Raw genomic sequence first — 22,168 nt, forward strand, 5'->3', positions numbered from 1 at the left:
TGTTTTACTATACAGTACATAGACTTAAAATAAAATATAGACTGAGCATCTCATTCATAAATAGCTGGAACATGCGGTCAGACACTGTCTTGTTATTGTTTTAGGTTATAACGAGTGCGACACGAGTGATAGATAGGTTGTCTCTGTCGTAACGGTCGTTCCCTGACGACTCTGCCGAGAAACACAACACTGTCTTTCGTTTCTCAAGTACACCTGAACTCTCCGTATCATAGCCGGGTAATTTTTTTATTTTAATGAAGCTATAAGTAAATTAAAAATATATCGTATTTAAACGTTTTTATATTTTATTAAGATTTAGGACAGGTTTTTTACATAAAAGTTTAGAAAAAACGTCTTAGAGTCCGAAAAGGATAAACATAATAAAATACACGTTATAGAAGAAATTTTATAATCGAAATTACGTAATTTTTGAAATTAATAATAAATTATTAATTTTAGTCAAACATTTACAACCCCTAATATTAATCAAAACCGGATCTATTCCACAGATATAATAGAATCGGCGACAGGGAGAGAAAAAAAAATGATTGTTGTAATTTTTTTTCTAGTTAAGTGATGTCTTATTATGTAAATTAGAGAAAACATAAATCTGTTCCATTAAAGCAAGGAAGGTGATAGGAAGTGGATAAAATAAAAACTACATTTATTTAACTCGGTACTGTCTTTATTATACCGGGTGCGGCTCAAAAGTGGCTCATCCCCATAATTTTTTTATATTTTCAAATAAAAAAACAAGATTTAGTATGTTAGTATATGAAATAAATTAGGATTGATTGACGCATTCAATTGTTTTTGGTCACTTCCTGTGTCACCGGAAATGACTATAACTTTTAATTTTTAAACGGCACCCTCGGTATATTTCTACTTTATTCGATAGAAAATGACACTCTGAATAGAATGAAATATCATATGTCAACTTTTGACATTTTCGCATATGGTTTAATTGTAATTGTAACACGCGGTTCATAACGACAATTTGACTCGAAATACCAAGTGTGTGGTATCAATATATTCATAAAAAAATGCTTTTTCCAAATATGCTAATGAGTCACCCTTGTTCCATTTGAAAAAAATTGACATATGTATGATTAAAAATACGATTTGTACATCTTTTAACCGGCCTAGACAAGACACGAAACCTATTAGACGATCAAAACTATTTTCCAAGGCTACTTGATTAAAACTTAGTGGATTGAAAAAAACTGGATTGAAATTTAAAATAGGATATGTTTTTAAGCGACAATGTCAAAAGTTGACATATGATATGTCATTCTATTCAGAGTGTCATTTTTATCGAATAAAGTAGCAATATACCGAGGGTGCCTTTAAAAAATCAAAAGATGTAATCATTTCGGTGAAACAGGAAGAGACCAAAAACAATTGAATACATCAATAAATCTAATTTATGTCATATACCTACTAACATACAAATCTGTTTTTTTATCTGAAAAATAAAAAAAAGTTATAGGGGTGAGCCACTTTGAGATGACCCAGCTATATTAAAAATATTGTTTCTAATGTAATATCATTTTAAAATTCTTGTATGTTATTTTAGATTCTGAAGATAATTTTAGAATAAACCGGAATATATTTTTAATAAAAACATTATTAATTATTAACAGGGTTATAATTATGATTTTGTTACAATGTAAGTAAGTAAATAATGTAATGTAAGAGAAAAAATTCAGATTTTACATTTTACTAAAATATTATCTAAATAAGCGCCTTTCTACAACAACGCCACTGACTCCCAATGGGTAAATTGAGAGTTGCCTACCGGTCAAAAGTCGTTTCAAGACTTAAATGGATTATTTAAGTCAAATTTCTTGCAAATTTGGCACTGGCGAACCATATTTTATAGTTCTTGAACAGAAAAAGTCAATAAAATAAACACTTAAGCACTACAAGCTAAGAAAATGCGTTAATACAGCCGGGGAGATAGCGGCAACAAAGCTTTACCGCACACGTGCGACACGTACTACAAGGTAATAAATGAATGAATAGGCTCCCTCGCCTCTAATCGGTGTTGTCATATTGTAAAGAACTTATCCTTTTTAAACAGTATCCGACTTATAATTTAGTAGTATAAGGACTATTTAATACATCTCTGGAATATTAAAACCTACTTTATTAAACTGTAGTATTAATATCTCAATATATGTGTATAACAAGAAAAAAAATATTGATAATATTAAAGACGTGACAACATAGGCTGGATGAGGAAGGCTCGGTCGACTGTACCCAGAAGTAAACATGTGTACAAAAAAGGTTGTTTGTCCGCGTTGAGATGTAAATAGTGTAGTCTATATTTTATTTTAAGTCTATGGTCCTAACGCTTGAACCACGCGGCCAGCGAGGACTTGAAAGATTCTGTGTAAAATCCTTACTTAAAAGATAATGTTTAGTGACAGTATTTTTTTATTTATAAACATTTATTTAATTCTGTTTTTAGTATTTGTTCTTATAGCGGCAACATAGATACATTATCTGTAAAAATTTCAACTGTCCAGCTATAACGGTTCATAAGATAGACCTTTGTGACAGACGGACGGACGGACAGCGAAGTCTTAGTAATAGGGTTCCCGTTTTTACCCTTTGGGTACGGAACCCTAAAAAAAACAAAATAAAATTCAAATAAATTAGAGAATAAATGAATGTTTCATTATTTAAAAACATAAGTTTTATCCAAATGAAATTAAGAAATAAAACATTTTATAGATCATACCAAATAATAAACTTTTAATCACGTGATTAAGCTTGACCAGTATGAAAAATAATTTGCTTTTAAATGCTGTAAATGATGACAAAATACGTTCTGTAAAAAAAATACCGGGCTTATTAGTGTAAAATCTTATTTTCCAGACTGAAATCAAGTATGTAAAGGTATGTTTTACTATACAGTATGATATATACAGGGTGGTCCAAACAGTATTCTGGAAACTTCGGCAGCATATTCTGCAGATAAAAATAAGTAAAAAAGCTCGTATAAATTTGTATGTTCTAAAATGCTTAGTTAGTTAATTCGATTTTTTCAAATAATTTCTGAAGTAACATCAATATTTGGATGAAAATCTGGGAGTTTTTTGACATAAGAAATTTCAATTTGATGATTCCTACTTGTAGAGGGCGACACCTACATATTTTTTAACTGGTTTGAAGAATAATAATTTTTCGTCTGTACCTGTATAAAACTACTATGTAAAAAAATATACATATATGAAGTTTTTTCGTAAAAAAGGTCTCTTGGTAAAAATCATTAGGAGTAATGGTTCTCGAGACATTTGGAACCGAAATTATCAATACCTGTCATCATTGATATAAATTAAACATGTTGACTAAATAGTTATTAGACTGAAATCATCAAATATTACGAAAAAATATGATTAATTAAAAAAAATAAAAAGTTCCCAGTTGAATTTTCAATTCAGTCAAATAACTATAATATACTCAACATGTTTATTTTTTGTCAATAATGACATGCATTGACTATTTCCACTCTAAATATCTTGAGAACGGTTGCTTGTAGCGATTTTTACCAAGAGATATATTAAGAGAGATTTTACGTAAAAAATCACAGAAATGTATTTTTTTTCACTCAGTAGTTTTATACAGGTATGGACGAAAAGTTATTACTCTTCAAATCAGTTAAAGCGCTTGAAGGTGGCGCCCACTACAAATAGGAGTCGTATTAATATCATAATCAAATTTCTCATGTCAAAAAACTCCCAGACACTAATGTTCATCCAAATATTGACGTTACTTCAGAAATTATTTGGAAAAAATCGAAATAAAAATGAAACTTCTACACCCTGTGTCTCCAAAACTATGCATTTTAGGACATACATTTATACGAACTTTTTTACTTATTTTTATCTGCAAAATATGCTGCTGAAGTTTCCGGAATACAGTTCGGACCACCCTGTATAACAATTATTATTAAAATGATTTTATTCTTACCATTCATGCCGTCTACGTAGAGCATCACCTGTCCCAAGGCTCTGAGTATGTAGTTCTGGTAGTTCTGATCCGCCTCGGATCCGACCTTAATGAGACAGGACAGGCCATCGTTCTGGACAAATTCGTGGACGAGATCTTTGTCTTCTTGAAAGATTTGTTTCAGGGAGAACAGGGCCCTTCTGAGTTCTCTTCCTTCGGATGTCAATAATTTTTCTGAAAAGAAAGAAAAATACTCATTATTAATGAAGATTATTAATAAAAGGTCTTTCATCATAAAAGGAGCCAGCAGAATTTTGTTGCTTTGTTCTTTACTTTCAACATGCATTACAATATATTATTATGAGACAACGTCTTCATCATATAGTCCAAATGGCATTTTTTGTAGAATTTTAAAAAGCATAGTTTCAAAAATAGTTTCTTTGGCCTTTCACATTAGTAGATATTTGTGGCAATTTTCAGAGCTCAAATTAATTATTTTTTTTGGAAATCTATAAAGTTGCCTACATTTGTCGAAAAAACAATCAAAAATTTTATAGAATATTAATATCAACGTTTCATTTTTCCGTAAAACACTTATTCATTCATCAAAAAGTTGGGTTTGACTATGAATGCTAAAAGGATTCTAATTCTAATAGGATTTTTTGTTTCTACCATACAAATCACTCAACAGTCGTACAATGGTATTTTGGCAAAAGTTTTAAACACCTTGTGAAATGGCTCAACAAAGTAAGGAATTTAAAAACCACTTCATAGTCAAGGTGCGTCTTTTCTCAACAGTTTTTTGAGTCATGTCAATAGGCTTTCCTTATATCGGAGATATTCGCTTTTGAAGAAGACAGTAAGGATTTACAACAATTTTAGCATTCAACGCATGTCTTTGTTTTGGTCCTCATTAACACATCTATGAAAAGTCATATTATTATTGTATATTGGCAGTTACTCTAGTAGAGATGGTTTTAAGTTCAAAAGTTGTATCGCCCTATTGTTGCTTTAATTGAACACGGTAGAGATCAACTTTCTCTCAGATTTGTTGTAAGATGAATTCTGGACCATGCTGAGCAGCAAATGGAATAACATTGAGTTCAAGAATCTCATCTCTGTATAGTTCAGGATTAATTATGCCGTGTAGAAACACATGCAAGTCCGTACGCCCATTTAAAGTTATACCTCCCCATACTATGACGGAACCTCCACCAAAATGAATCGCTTCTCTGACTGTTGTGTCCAGATACCGTTCATTCGGTCTTCTGTAAATTCTTCTATTCTGTAAATTCTCCGCCGGGCATCATTATGACATCATTATGACAGGACTAGTCTGTAAAAAAGACGTGCCTCCACTGATCCATGCCTCAGTGAAGATGTTCTTGAGCAAATATCCTTTGTGCCCTAGGATGATTAGAAGTTAAATGCGCCACAACAACTGCTCGGCTTGACCAAATATTAACTTCATGCAGCCTATTTCTTATAATCTGAATTGAAATTCGAGTTCCTCTGGCGATCGTAAGAATATTTTGTAGGTTTCTTGCGGTAAGTGTTCTTTCAGGAAGGTAGGTATCTTGAACAAGATACCGATCTTCCCGCCTCGTTGTCCTCCATAGTCGTTGAGAATATGGTCTGCGGACAACAAAACCATATTCTTTATGTCGATTCCATTGTCTGGAAATGACCGATTGTGTAACATGAAAAAGGTGCGACCCGTATCGTTGCGACCGACCTTCTTGCAATAAAGTTGTGGCTTTGATAACTTTTTCAGTATTTAAACCCCTTCTAACACCCTTTGGTCTTCCCAAAACATTAACATTTGCCATATTTAACACCAATTTTGACGATCTCACTAAATAAGAACTGATTTTATGGAATGTATGCGTTTTCGAGTGCGTCTTTATTGTTATTTTTTATGACCGGAAATCATTTCGTTTTTGTATAAATTTATGCATGAAAATAAACGAAATTGTTCTTATATGATGGTTTATAAATATAGTAAATACAGATACACATATATGTGATCCATAATTCGTTTTGATTAGTTTATATCGAACTTTAAAATACATAAAAACTATAAGCTTGCAAAAATTACCAATTGACGAGCATATAGTTGCTACACTCCGTTCATTTTATCCAGTGCAAGTATGCACTATTATATAACCATTGTTTCGTATGCGGTAATGTTGAAAATAGGACTTAATTTGTTTATTATTCGCTATACTTGAACTCAATTAGAGTCCGACCTATCGGTACATTGTTCGACAAGATAAATGGCCGGTAGACGTCGCGTGCGGGGAAAAACAGTATGTGAATGGGTCCGTGCCCATTAAATCACCCAGATTGGGCGTAGTTCGAAATGGAAAGAAACGTGAAAGAGCACCTCCGTTTTCCGCACCTGACCTAATTTCGCAACTGAAACAGTGTATTATGAAGCTAGTAAAAGGGTATCACTTTATTCTTAATCTAACGTATCACCCAATAGATATGTTGCAGTAGCAGTCATAAAAAAGCGGCTATGAACAGTTTGCGTTTAAGAGTGGATTGGGAACACGAGAAGCCTTATTCTGTATACAACTGATGGCGCAGAAGTGTACAGGCCAACAAAAACCGATGTATGTGTGTTTTGTAGATATCGAAGAACCATTCGACAGAGTCAAAGTCACGAGACTTATCGAAATGTTATATGAGTTGGGAGTTGACACTGTTGACAGCAAAGATGTAACACTTCTGAAAATATATATTGGCAACAAACAGCCCCCATGAAAGTTGAAAATGACAATTCCAATCCAGTCAATATACAGAGGGGAGTAAGACAGGGACGTGTGCCGTCTCCTTCGCTGTTTAATGTTTATTCTGAGGCGATTTTTCGGAAAGCTTTCTCTTCAACAGAGAGATTGCGGTATAAAAGTCAACGGTGAAGTCATTAACAACATTAGATTTGCCGATGACAGAGTTCTTATTGCCGGCTCTGATATTGGACTCCAGAGTTTAGAGGAGCTCTTGTAAGAAATACGAGATGAAGATCAATTTCTCAAAAATCAAAGTCATGGTATTTGAAAAAACCAAAATGTACCAATTCCCAATAAAATAGAGGGAAATATCTTAGAACAGGTCTACAAGTTCAAATATTTGGGGTCCTGGATAGTTAACCCCTTGAACAACGACGTGGAAATAAAAACCAGAATAGAACAAGCCAGAAATGCATTTTTAAAAATGAAGAACATTTTCCAGAACGCCAGATTGGACCTTGAGTTGAGATCTAGGCTCGTCAGGTGTTATGTTTGGTCAATTTAAAAGACAACCCTCGCACAACGAAAATTATTTGATATAGAGGGTTTACAACAAGAGCAATAAAATATGCATTCAAAAATTCTTCCTGCTCATTTACATTATTGACGTTTTTTACAGATTTTAATATTTCTAGCAGTCCGAGGCAATTTAAGCGTCTGCCTTTTGATTTTCTATCTAGTAATGTCATTGAAGTTACATTAATCGTGTGCCTATTCAATATACAATGTTGCTAGATCGAAACTATTTTGGACATTATTAATATATTTTATATGCAACCTCTTGAAAAATAAGTCGAGACATACCAGGTGTTTCACCTAAGTGTAACGTAACGCTAATGTAACGTAATAGTATGTGGTACCAGTATGTTATCTGTGGTGGTACACTATAGGGGTGATCCACTTTTAAAAAACAGTCGGTATACTGAGACAAGTTAAATAAAAGCTTGGTGAAAACTTCGATGTCTCTGAAAAGGTGATGTTTCAAATTTGACGTGCAGCATCAGAACAATATCAAAACGTACGTATTACACACACAAAACCTATATTTTTACATAACAATAGACATTCAAGTGCCTTGGTTTGAAACGAAAGCCCCGCAATCAGATTCATTTCCTGGCTAGCCCTAGGGCTAACAACATTTTACTGTGGCATTGAAAAAATAACGACCGTCCTACAAACGACGCGGCGGTTTTACCATTTTAATTAGACAAAAAACTTAACGAAGGAAAGCGATAGCGCCTCTCTCGCATCCTAACCGAAGTTATTTCTATTAAAAGTAATTGCGAGATAGATAAGTACCAGAACTAAACCGTGGCGTGGGTCCGTTACTTTCTCTAGGATAGGGTTGTTGTGTATATTGTACACGATTTGGTACATTTTTAGGATTCTGTACCTCAAAAGGAAAACGGAACCTTTATAGGATTACTTTGTTGTCTGTCCGTTCGTCGGGCTATCTGTCTGTCAAAACCATTTATCTCGGAAATGCGTGAAGGTATCGAGTTGAAATTAAGACCATATACCAACTTAAACAGATTTTTAATATAATTTTATGATGAATAGTTTTCGATTTATGACGAAGAGTAAAAAAAGTGTCCTATGAACCGGCAAATTTGTACGGAACTCTCCCTCGGTAGGCACTCGTTTTTTTATCATATCCAGAGTACTGCAACAGTGCCTCGGGAATCTATGGATTGGTCAGAGGAGGCTGGTCGATGTACTATATCCTTGATTCTGGGTATGAGACATTAACCCCTCATTTCACCCCCATAGGGGATGAATTTCTAAAAATCATTCCTAACTGGTAAATTAAGTCACCTAAGAAACCTCTGTGCAAAATTTCAGGCTTCTAGAGCCGATTTTAACAAATTTTTGTACAAACATTCACCCCTAATTTCACCCTCTTAGGGGATGGATTTCCATAAATTGCTTCTGAGACTTCTGTGCAAAATTTCATACTTTTAGGACTGTTTTAATTTTGGAAGTGAAACTTCTTTACGCGCGATGGGAGTAAAAATTCAAAGCCGGCTTTGACACGACAAGCCGGCTTTGACACTCCACGGCTTTGACACGACACGGCCTTGACACACGAGCTGGCGAGAATAAAAGAGGTAAGGATCGCACAATAGCGCAAACACCAAAAACATTTGATTCAACCTGATCAGGTACCTGTGTACCAATATACTCTGATCGTGATTGGTGTAAAAAAATATGCATGAGCATATTTTCATCGATAGGTTTGTAGCTTCTGAATAACAGTCTAGGTAAAGCATCTAGCTCATTTGCTAGATCTGAATTAGAACTAATAGAGTTAAGCAGCTTAGAATTATTAGGGTTTAGGGTTAGTAACACGCATTTTCATTGGAAGACATTGTCAAATTTATTTTAAACCAATAATCAACGAGAATATTCGTATAATTTAACAAAATTACTGTAAATCACTATAAATACAAATTGTTGGTTTTGTTCAAAATGTTTTCTCTTCTTAAATACATTTAAGCGTTAACATTATTAGGCATTTGCATAACGGTGTGTATTTTGGGTGGCCACAAAATTTGCAGGCTCTTGAGGGAATCGAAAATGTACAGATTACAGAAATAAATTGAAAACAATATTTATATTAAAACAGCATTATATGTCACTTTTTCAAACATGTCCTTCAACGCCGTCAATTTAATAGCTGTTAGCAGAAAGTTTCAAGCAGGGCGACATCGCGTCCGAAACAAACCTGTGAAGCAGGGTCTATTTTTCATCTGGTCAGATCCTAAGGCCCAAGCAAAAATTCGGGCCCTGTTTTCCAATAAAATTAAAAAATTCAAGAAATTATGAATATTTTACAACTTTCAACGGGCCCTCAGACCACCGGGGCCAAGGCCCGGGCCTTATGGGCCTTATGGTAAAATAGACCCTGCTGTGAAGACAAGTACGTGCGAACATAGTAAAGCGATCTGCTCGAGCGGTTAGATCGGGCGGCGAGATCGATTCAAATAATTTTGTTTTCGTCGCTCTGTCGCGCTATAGAAAATGATAAATTCTCAAAAATTAATAGATTAAGTATTTGTAAGAGAGATTTTATGGGATCAGAAAGGTAGTAATCACCCTAACCAGTACATTTTAGATAAGTTATGAGATGAAGTAGCAACAAATTTTCGTAAAGGTTGTAGTAACTTGCCATACTTTCTCCGGTTTTTAAAAACTTCATCTAACCAAATGAGACTGGCATGTATCTGCATCACAGGTGCCATGAGAACATGTCCAACAGCAGCAATGGAGGTCATTCTAGACCTAACACCACTGCACATTGTCGTCGGTAGTTATGCCAATGCGACAATGATTAGAATGGTTACTGAGGGAAACAGTACTGGGAGAATTTTCAGGTCAGGGGCTTGGAACACCCTCAAAAAGAAATTTCCACTTCTCCAACTCCCAGTGGATGACATACCAAGAATTTACAACTTTGAGAAACACCTCACTGTAGTATTGGGTAATAAAAAGGATTGGAAGAAAGAAACGCTTACTCAGCATATAAAAGACCATACCATCACGTGGTATACTGATGCTTCCAAAACCAAAGCAGGGACAGGGATAGGAGTATTTGGGAATGAAAAACTGAATACTCCGAACCAATGGGCACCTACCCCAGTATTCTTCAGGCAGAAATTTGCGCTATCGAAAGATGCGTACAATTTATCTTAGATAGGAACTATCGAAAACAGGAAATTGCCATCCTATCCGATAGTCAAGCAGCACTTAACGCGATCAACTCAGTAACCATCAATTTGAAGTTGGTCAAAGAATTCCTAGAGAAGCTCAACAAATTAGGCAAAGAAAATAAAGTCCTCCTACTCTGGGTGCCTGTTCACCAAGGGATAAAAGGCAATGAAAAAGCAAATGATCTAGCTAGAAAAGGAGCGAACACTCCACGAACTGGACCAGAACCGTTCTGTTTTCCAAACGGGAACCAACTGAAAGCGGAACTGAAGCATCTGGAAGACTCCATCCGTAACTTGGAATGGGTATCCTCCAACGGTCTAAGACACTCGAAAAAGTTCCTTAGAACTTATGACCGAGAAATCAAAGGTTTTCCTTGATTTAAGTAAAAACAATCTTCGGATTGTCACGGGGTTTCTAATAGGACACTGTCTCCTCAACGAACACCTCAGTAGGTTGAAACTGAGAAACAACGGCGAATGCAGATTTTGTGGGGAAAATGGAGAAACACCAGAACACCTTATCACTGAGTGCGCCGAAACGACGACCATTCGTGCCATGAACCTTGGTACGTCTGATGTCGAGGATGGAGAGCTGGCCTCTGTGGAGCCGTCTCAGATACTGGCTTTTCTTAAAGCCCTGAGACTGTATGATGAGTTATAACTCGTTATAACTCAAGAAAGGGAACACACAATAGATCTATAAGGTCGCGGTGATTAACTCCCCTCCTAAACATTCTACAACCAAATGTTTGCGACATTACTGCCCAGCATTTTAGCCACTGTTAAAATTTTAAATTATCAATAAGCAAATGAAAATAATAAATTTGCACAAGTATCTCGCTATTCCTCGCCGCTCTACTATGTTTCAGCACCTCGAGGCTTGCTCGGCGCGGTATGGCGCTGCTTGCTCGCCGCTATCCTCGTCGCTCCACTATGTTCTTAGCCTTAGTGTTCAATAACAGGTTAAGTTGAGTAGCCATAGACTAGACTTTAGCTGAAGGCGGACAATGATGTTATTTTTTGTTATTATCCTTAAATAAAGTAATTTATTAATATGATAGTTATTAATTACGTTACAGTACTGTTCATCCCTCATTTCACTCTCTTAAGGAGCGTATTTCCAAAAATATTTTTTATGTTACGCAATTACGGCAATATCTGCAACATTTCATATTCCCAGAACTGATGTTAACACATTTTATGCAACTTTTCACTTCTAATTTAACACTCTAGGGATTGAATTTCCAAAAATCGCTGCTTACCCAAGTAGCAAATTTTATTTTATAAAGGCTGTATAAACAGCTATGTGATAATTTTTATAGGATACCTCAATTCATATAACGTGCTATATAACCGTAATATGATAGCTTTACAACCAAAAAAGGCCCATTTTTATACAACCGTTTAGTAGTATAGAAGTTCTATAAAAAGGGTATACAACTCTTATGCAACTATTTTACACAGCGTTATATGACTATTATAAAACTAGTTTTATTGTGTATTACGTTGTCACATCTAAGAAAGAGAACAATAAAAACATTTGATCATTTAGCGAGGTACAAGAGTATTTTATTTTTTACCGAAGAATATTAAGAGCAAATTATATTTTAAGCGTGTCGTAAAATGAATCTAGAGGATGTGGATTGTTAAAAAGGAGACTTTACTCGACAATGAAAATGGCGGGTAGAGCCAGAAGGTACAACCAAATATGTAATATAAAAAATCATTAATAGGGTTTGAAAAGTAGGGACAATTTTTGTTGCGCCGAAAATTTTACTGGTAGATTATAGGTATGTATTTGGCAAAAAATTAAAGCGCTTTAATTACGATTAAGGTTTACGTATAAATTTAAACAATAAAATAAAATAAAATTTTCAAAAATTCTTGTTTTTAATTTAATTAGACACTTTATTACTGTATGTGGGAATCTTATCACAAAATAATTTTCAAAAATAACATTTTACAATTTATTTTGATGTTTTTAGTTTTGCTTCATATAATGGCGGCCATAGGCCATACAAAAATTCTGCCTTAAACATGGCGAATTATAATGCAACCATTTTATTATAACTAAATCCCTTAAATAAGTCTTTGTTGTAAAATAAAACGGTATAGGATAAATATCTATCATTACGCAGAATTTCCAGGCACTATAGAACTATTTTGGACATATTGAGATTTGTGACAAATAGATGTTGCCAAATCTCATTTGATTAGTATTTAAACTAACAAACGTGATCAGATTTTCATGGATTCATGAACGCAATGCATTTCATGCGTGCCCGACGAGTGAGCGGTAACCTAAGGACTTGGAAAAACAACAATAAAACAATACAAACATTACTACAGTAAAACTTTTACATCAAATTGGCAACCATGCTTTGAAGAAGCCAGACAACCCGAGAGGTTTTGGCTTTTGAGAACCCAGGGAATTCTCGGGATTATTTGCCGTAATTTCGAGGAGTTTTTTCTTACATGCTCTTTATAACTACCACTGCGTTTGTTAACTTTCTTCTAACTTTGTCCAGAATTCATAATAGCTGTGCTTGATTATACTCGTACGTAGATATTACTTTTGCAACAACAACAATAACAAAATAAATAACTAGGTATATCATTTAATTTAAAATGAGGTTATATTATACATTACCAGTTTTATAATGCAGATATTACAGCGAATTTATTTTGTTAATCACAATTTTATCATATAAGGCTATATAACTGGTGTTGTATACAGCACCGTAGTTTAACGCAATAAAACATTCAATAAAACATTCTATCATACAACGTAATACAACTTTAATAAGACAAGTTTAAATAACTATTATATGATCTTGTGACTACTAGTTATATGACTATTATAGAACTCTTACATGGTGGGTATAAGAGTCTAATAAAATAATATGTTTGTTATCATATAGCATTATTTTATTAAGTGTTATATCATACTAAAAGAAATTATCGTTTAATGCGTTATAGGATACGTTGTAAAAACCACTACAAAATAGTTTAATATGACAACTTTTATTAAAAAACAGAATGGTCGAAACCAAACGCTTAATAAAATCAAGCAGTCCTTAAGACAACGCTATTCGACTGTTATAAAATAATTCAATCCTTTTAGAATTTCTTTTTGCTACTTGCCACTTACGATTACAGTTGGGGATTGGAACCTTTGGCAAATCACCACAAAATGTTAGCAAAAATTCAATTTGTTTTAAATTTTCAAAGTAAGAAAAAAGTATATCGCTTATATCGAAATTTAACAGCTCTGGAAATATCTGCTCATATTTAAAACTCACCCTGTAGAGAGTATGAAAAACATCGATATTTATAATATATCGATGTTTCTTTTTGCGATGTAACATCGATATTTATAATATATCGATGTTTCTTTTTGCGATGTTTGCATCCCTAATCCCTAGTTGTTACCCAGTGGATTTGAAAGATTTATATAAATAATAAGTACAAGAAATATTCATATAATTAATATAATTATATAATTTAAAATGTATCTTTTTTTCGTTTAATAACTTAATAAATAAACCGTACCAACGGTTAAACTAATAAAATCATCAGCTAGATCCAGATACAGTCAGAATGAAATAATCGCATTCATAAATGCGACCGCGTACGCATACATTTTCTTGTAGAGGTATTTGCGTTCCGTGCTACTGGTTTAACGCTCCAACCCGACAATTATGGTCACTTTTTTATGACCGATAATTATGCCATTCGATTAGAATTAATCTAAAACGAGCAAACGAACGTTTTGTCGGCCGTAATTCACGTGGTCTTTCGGACATGGTGCCCTAGAGCAGATTCTAGAGTGGTAGCAGGAAACTGTACTATCTAGAGACAAGGGAAAAATACAGATACCTACCTCAGGCAGATAAATATTTGAAAATGTTATCGAGAAAATTGTACTTCAAAGGTTTGTGCTAAATACCAAGGACCGCTGGCGATGACAATCGATGATAATGCGAGGTGAAGCCCTAGACGTCGTTTATTTGGCCAGTACTCTTCATAATAAAAAGAGGAAATTTTATGAAGAAAACTTAATGAAAATAGAAGAGCATTATAAAACACGGCAAATTAAAAATTTATATTTGGAACTGAAGGAGGAATGAAAGAAAGGGATATCAAGGTAGGATACTATACAGGGTCGTTGTTATGTATAGAAACAGTCGATTATTAGGTCAAACATAAGAGGTACCGCAAAAAGTTAAATAAAAAAGTTATAGGGTTTATAAAGACCTATTAGCGGGTTATAAATTTAAGTATACAGGGTCGGTCCTGTACAGTCGTGGTACATCAAAGTTTCATTTTTTTAAATGGAAACCCCTGTATATTATTTCATATTTCGGTTCTTCCTTCAATTCTAAGCAAAAATCGAAATACACAATGAACCTCAAACCAACCGTTTCCGAGTTATTGACTTTTGAAAATATTTAAACAATTTGATTTAATTAATGTCAATATGTTCACTTTTATTTAACGATGCCAATATTTGACAATAGTAATCAAGTTAGCATTTATACATGCATAAAATGAGAGTGTATCAAGTCTCGAAATTACAAAATTTTCGTTTAACATTTCAATTCTTCAATTTATGTACAGGGTGGTCGAAATTGGTCTGTTTTAACAGGGAAAACCTATTTCCTGACTAGATAGAGCAAAACCGACGTAGATGTCATGGGCTCAATTTCTGAGACAGGCTTAATGGCATAAACCGCCTGTTGATATTTTCACTGCCAACTGAGATACGGGGTCATTTTGATTTTTTTTACCATTTTGAAAATTACCTCTAACTTTTTTAATTCGCGAAATAATAAAATTCTGTAAAGACGTTCTTAAGGCACTTTTTTAAGCACAATCCAGTGGCGTAGTCAGTTTTTTTCTATACTTGCTTTTTTTGTCAGAAATAATAAAAAATATAATTATTTAAATGAAAATCATAGTTGGCTATGAACTTACAAAAATGCTGATATTTAACCCTTTGCAACGATATAAAGTTATGGGTATTTATTTCTAACAGTGAGAGAAATATTAGGTTTTTTTATCTTTGTATCGAAGCGGGCTTTGATTTTGTGTTGACCTAGTTGCCTAATTATTTTTCATCGCAATTTAATATTCTATATTATTATTTATCTGCAAAATTAAAGACTTTTGAAAAGATAAATCAACATTCTGTATTAGTTTTACAAATTACAATTAAAACGTCATTAAATGGAGAATTTATAGAGAATCGGATTGAAACAGGGGACCCCATAACTCCTTTCGAATTTTTTATGGTGAAAATTAAAAGACCTTATATATAAAGGAGGAACCATTGGGACGAGAGAAGAATTGCAGAAGGCTACTATAATAGGCAAGCTTTTGGACTTATTACACCAGTTCGCCTAATAAATCGCTGTAACTCTGTGCGCAAAAGATGTTTATTATATATTCAACAAGGAGGTCGGACATCTGATTATTTTTTTTAGAAAACTATAATCGTCACTCAAAAAATATGTTTTTTAGCTTTGTTCTTTGTTTATTGTATCGATTTCAATTGTAATTACTAAAACTAATATAGAATATTAATTTACCTTTTCAAAAGTCTCTAATTATGCAGATAAATAATAATATAGAATATTAAATTGCGATAAAAGATAATTCGACAACTAGGTCAACACAAAATCAAGGCACACTTCGATACAAAGATGAGAAACCTAATATTTCTCTCATTCTTAGAAATAGGTACCCATAACTTTATACAGTTCATAGCCAAGTATGATTTCCATTTAAAAAATTATATGTTTTATTATTTCTGACAAAAAGAGCAAGCATAGAAAAAACTTACTACGCCACTGGATTGTGCTTAAAAAAGTGCCTTAAGAACGTCTTTACAGAATTTTATTATTCCCCGAATTAAAAAAGTTATGGACAATTTTCAAAATGGTAAAAAACTCAAAAAGACCCCGTATCTGAGTTGGCAGTGAAAATATCAACAGGCGGTTTATGCTATTAAACACGTCTCAGAAATCGAGCCCATGATATCTATGTCGGTTTTGCTCTATCTAGTCAGGAAATAGGTTTTCTCTGTTAAAACAGATCAATTCCGACCACCCTGTACATTGTGTATAACGATTATTGCTTAAAACTGAATGAAGAATTGAAATATGCAATAATATACAGGCGGTTACATTAAAAAAAAGTTTTATGTGACACAGCTTTATGACCGACCCTGTATACTTAAATTTACTAGTAGCTAATAGGAATTTAAAAACCCCATTACAACAATATCACAGTTTCGGCAGAATGGCATCGTCAAATCAAACCAAACACATCGAAATTAATTAAATTGAATTTTTTAAGTGATATTTTCAAAAGCGAATAACTCGGAAACGGTTGGTTTGAAGTACATTGTGTGTATTTCGATTTTTGCTTACAATTGATGGAAGAATGGATTACTCGCTAATAGATATTTAAAAATCCTATAACTTTTGTATTTAACTTTTTGCGGTACCTCCTATATTTTACCTAATAATCGACCGTTTCCATACATAAAAGCGACCCAGTATATTAAAGACAAAGAAGGACAAATAATATCAACCGCGAAGTTAATATAAATGAAAGCGAGGATATGAGAGACAAGAAGGAGGATGATGAAAGAAATATACAGGGTGTTTCAAAACAAATGCGAAAAACTTCACGGGGTGATTCCTTGTTCAAAATAAAGGGGAGTTTGCTTTATAAACGTTGGGTCAAAAGTCAACCATTAGGGAGATATCGCGGTACAAAAATGGCGAAAAAATATTGTTTTTATTTTTTATCTTGAAAACGAAAAGAGATAGACTAATGAAATTTTATGGAAGCATTACTGTTATGAAAACACCCTTTCTGGTAATTTTTTTACTTTTTTAAAATGAGTGGAAGGGGTTGAAATAAACTACCCCTATCATTCTTGTTAACGAAATTTAAAGAAAAATCTTATCAAACACATGCAAAAAAATTAATTTGGATAGTTTAGTTTGTTTAAAAACTTTTTTATCTCTTGTGTTTTTTTGATAAAACTCACCGATTTGAAATTAAAAAATAAAATGTAAAGCATTACATGTCAGGACAAAAAACATTTTCTGATAAAGAATCTAGTGGGCTGCTGTATTTTTTTTAGGAAAAAATTTAGTCGGCCGCTGAGCATGTTTCTAATATTATTTTATTTGACATTACTGCAATAGGTTATTATCTAGATGATTATTATTATTGTTATTATCACTAGATTCTTAATCTAAAATTTTTTTTTGTCCTGACATGTAATGCTTTACATTTTATTTTTTAATTTCAAATCGGTGAGTTTTATCAAAAAAATACAAGAGATAAAAAAGTTTCTAAACAAACTAAACTACCCAAATTAATTTTTTTGCATGTGTTTGATAAGATTTTTCTTTAAATTTCGTTAACAAGAATGATAGGGGTAGTTTATTTCAATCCCTTCCACTCATTTTAAAAAAGTAAAAAAATTACCAGAAAGGGTGTTTTCATAACAGTAATGCTTTCATAAAATTTCATTAGTCTATCTCTTTTCGTTTTCAAGATAAAAAATAAAAACATTATTTATCCGCCATTTTTGTACGGCGATATCTCCCTAATGGTTGACTTTTGACCCAACGTTTATGAAGCAAACTACCCTTTATTTTGAACAAGAAATCACCCCCTGAAGTTTTTCGCATTTGTTTTGAAACACACTGTAGAACATCAGAATAAAGAGGTACTCCCACCGAATTATGAAAGTGTACAAAGAATTTAAACCACGAATGTAATCCAGAATTTAAAGAACGACAAAAGTCCCGGAAATGATCATTTACCGGCTGAGGTATGGAGGGTCCAAGTTGACGGAACACATCCAGGATCTACTGAAAGACGAATGGGAGAAAGAAGAAATATACCAAAAGAGTGGAAAGAAGCAATAATCTGCCCTATACATAAGAAGGGAGATATGAGTGTGTGTCAAAACTACAGTGGTATAGCTCTCCTAAATGTAGCTTATGAAGTACTGGCAACATAATAAAAGAAATATTAGTGGGGGAGGTTGATGAGAAAAGAAGTACCGTTGACAAAATATTTACCCTTAGAGAAATACAAGCGGAGAGTTATGAATACGGAAAACAGACAATGCTGGTATTTATCGACTTTCAGCAGGCATATGACAAAGTTAAAAAGACGGAGGTGTTTAGAGCATTAATCGTATTAGGGGTTAGCAAGAAACTGACCAAGATGATAAAATTGACACTCCAAGAGACAGTAAATAAAGTCAAAGAAAAACAAGAAAACAACGGAAAAATTTATAATCAGAGACGCATGAGGTCCAGGGGGATCCACTAACTCCAGTACTGTTTAGTGTAGTATTAGAAAAAGTAATACAAAATGAGGGAACCAACAGAGAGGGCCTTCTGTATACAAAAAGACACCAATGCTTAGCCTTTGCAGATGATTTATTTATCTTAACAAGAGATCGGAAAGAGACTAGAAGACCAAGTGCAAAAAGTAGGCTTAGTGTGTAATGAGAAGAAAACGAAATTTATGGAGTGGTCAGATAGGAATTGTGAGAAGGGAAGATGTGACAAATAGATTCTGAGAGAGGGAAACGATACAAGTTTGAGAAAGTAGATACATTTACATATCTAGGAGCCGTCTTTCTAAGGAAACCAAATGTAACTCAGGAAATTGTGGTAAAAATAATGGCAGAAAATAGATGTGTTAGCGCACTACAGAAAATTATTAAGAGTAAGAACATCTCTAGAAGTTTAAAAATCAGAATGTAAAAAATAATGATACGACCAATAGTGCTGTATGCATGTGAAACGTGGACGTTCAATGCAACGGAAAGTTCGAGGCTAGAGATTTGGCAAAGAAAAATACTGAGGAAGATTTTTGGATGAAAGAAGATATACAACATATATGGACCAGAAGAACAAACGAAGAATTAAAACAACTATATCGAGAGCACAAAGACTGACATGCAAGACTCTACATGCGGGTATCTGTAGAAGTGGACCGGCTAACACCGGTGGTGTATCACCAACTTTGCCAGAATTGCAGTGTAAGAACATCGAGTTGGCGAGTCATTAATTCGAGAGGGGGGGCCAAAGTCATGTCCTGTCCATGAGTGAGGGTAAATGTCCACTCCTCGGAGAACCAACAGTTGTCCGAGGTCCCCCCTACAACAGATAGATCCCCATGTATGATGAGTTATAGACTGTATAATGAGTTATAGTTCAAGAAAGGGGGACGCAATAGATCTTCAAAGTCGCGGTGATTAACCCCTCTTCCGCTTGTTCTACATTTTCTATGGTCTTTCTTTGCTATTCCCAACAGATATTTCGTTCAATCGAGCATTGTGTGACCTGCAGTTTCGATATTATGTCGGTTTTAAGTTTCCAGGTTTCGCATGCACAGGTCATGACTGGTAGTACACATTAATCGAATGTTTTTTTCTTTACATACAGTGGTTTTCTAGATTTGAATATGATTCAATGTCAAGTACAAGGTGTATATTGCATAATACCTATCTTTCAATTCGATTTCCATAAAATAATTCAGTTATAATTTACTACCTACCGTGTATAATTAAACAAACACATAAAAATTAAAATTACCGCCCTAAGCAGTACTACTGTAGCAGTACCAAATAATTTTCGTCACGTTGACAATTAATCTCCACTCAGTGCCAGTGAAAGGAATGTATACACATACACGAACAACAAAAGCATGTAATTAGAATAATAAAGCAATTACTTCGGTTTTTCTCTGCTATAAAAACTGACAACAGACAGACGCTGTTTCTATGCAATTAGTAATCTAAACTCACCTATTATCGTGTGGACCCGTACTGAAAGTTGAGTTCGTAGTACTATCGAGTTTTTCTTGCTGAAACAAAAACAAAATGAAATTGTTAGTTTTAATTACTCGGTGCAGGTTGTTTTCACTAAATGATATAAGAAAGTCTTTGATTGGAGCAAAAAAATGTATATAAGTAGATACCGTATGATCGAATAAAAATGGCGTCAGCGATGGCTATGAAATGAAGATCGCTGTCATTTTATATGTAAAATTATATGGGGAATGTCAACGATGTTCATTTCCAAGCCAACTGGACGCCGTTTTTTTTTCGATCATACGGTATAATCCAAAGGGTGATTATTGATGTAAAATTTAATACTTATACAGCGTCCGGCAATAGTAAGTCGAGCATCTGTAGCTGGTAAAATAAAAAATTTGAGAATTTAGTTTAAGTGCAGATCTGAAGTATGTAATAGGATGTATTTCAGGAAAATATTTTAACTTCTATAGAGTGGGTCAAAAAAGTGAGTGGATCGGGATGATTTTTTTTTAAAAGTTCACCCTGTATATTATAGCATTTTTTGCTTCATTTCAGATCGCTTTACATAATCCTAGGATATGAGTAAATATTTTCGATAGATTCAGAGCATTAATAAATAAATAAAAAATGTATATTTTTCAGCCGTTTTTAAAAAATTATTATAAATACAAGAACTGTCCTGAAATAAAAACTATATTAGGTATTTACTTTAGATGGTCTGTACTCGCTTTGCTATAACTATGGTGATCGTAAATCATACAGGATGTTCAAAATTCTATGCCAAACTTTCTTAAATATAAAATAATTCTCCGTTTTTTTTAATGGAACACACTGTATATTATTTTTTTAAATAGATGGAGAATTAAAAAATGAACATTTTTTGTATTTAATAATAATAATAATATTGTACTTAATAATTTCTGTTTCGCAGATATTCGAGGTTTTATATTTCACATGGCATTTTCCACCCCTAAAAAAGTGGCTCACCCCTATAACTTTTTTTATTTTTTCAGTTAAAAAGCGAGATTTGGTATGTTAGTATATGACATAAATTAGGATTGATTGACATATTCAATTGTTTTCGGTCACTTCCTGTTTCACCGGAAATGACTACAACTTTTGATTTTTAAATGGCACCGTCGTCGTCGGTATTTTTTTACTTTATTTGAAAGAAAATAACACTCTGAATAGACTGACATATCATATGCCAACTTTTGACATTTTCGCATATGGTGTATTTGAAATTATAACTTGTGGTTCGTAATGAAAATTTGACTCGAAGTGTGTGGTATCAAATTATTCGTAAAAAATGCTTTCTTCAAATATTCTAATGAGCCACCCTCGTTCCATTTGAAAATATTGAGATATGATTAAAAATACGATTTGAGCAATTTCTAACTGGCCAGGACAAGACACTAAAAACATTAGACGATCAAATCTATTTTTCCAAGGCTCCTTGATTAAGAATTAGTGTTTTTAACATAGCCACTCTAGATCCAATTTTAAAATACGATTTTTTATTAAGCGAGAATATCAAAAGTTGACATATTTATGATATGTCATTCTATTCAGTATGTCATTTTCTATCGAATAAAGTAAAAAAAATACGGAGAGTGCCATCTAAAAATCAAAAGTTTTAGTCATTTCCGGTGAAACAGGAAGTGACCAAAAACAATTGAATACGTCAATCAATTCTAATTTACGTCATACTAGTTGAAGCCTGGGGGATCCGCCACGACATCAGGAAAAAAATACCTTTTATTTATTTTTAATTAAATGAAAAACAAAAAATCCAGCTACGACAGTTTTTAGAAGAGCCAATTAGCTATTTTTTAGCAAAA

General features: G+C 33.5%; 1 protein-coding gene across 2 annotated transcripts in view; it reads right to left on the reverse strand.

Moving 5' to 3' along the window:
• LOC115874811 overlaps positions 1-22,168 on the reverse strand; it is a 357,918-nt gene that overhangs the window by 16,871 nt on the left and 318,879 nt on the right. For both annotated transcript variants that reach the window (XM_030890110.1, XM_030890109.1), the window contains exons 7-8: positions 20,316-20,374; positions 3,979-4,191 (exon numbers count right to left, since the gene is read on the reverse strand). In XM_030890110.1, coding sequence (XP_030745970.1) covers positions 3,979-4,191; positions 20,316-20,374 — 272 coding nt within the window. The remainder of the gene's footprint in view (positions 1-3,978; positions 4,192-20,315; positions 20,375-22,168) is intronic.

Source organism: Sitophilus oryzae, unplaced genomic scaffold (assembly GCF_002938485.1).
Source record: "Sitophilus oryzae breed Bouriz unplaced genomic scaffold, Soryzae_2.0 scaffold_1297_pilon_pilon, whole genome shotgun sequence".
NCBI classification, from domain to species: domain Eukaryota; kingdom Metazoa; phylum Arthropoda; class Insecta; order Coleoptera; family Curculionidae; genus Sitophilus; species Sitophilus oryzae.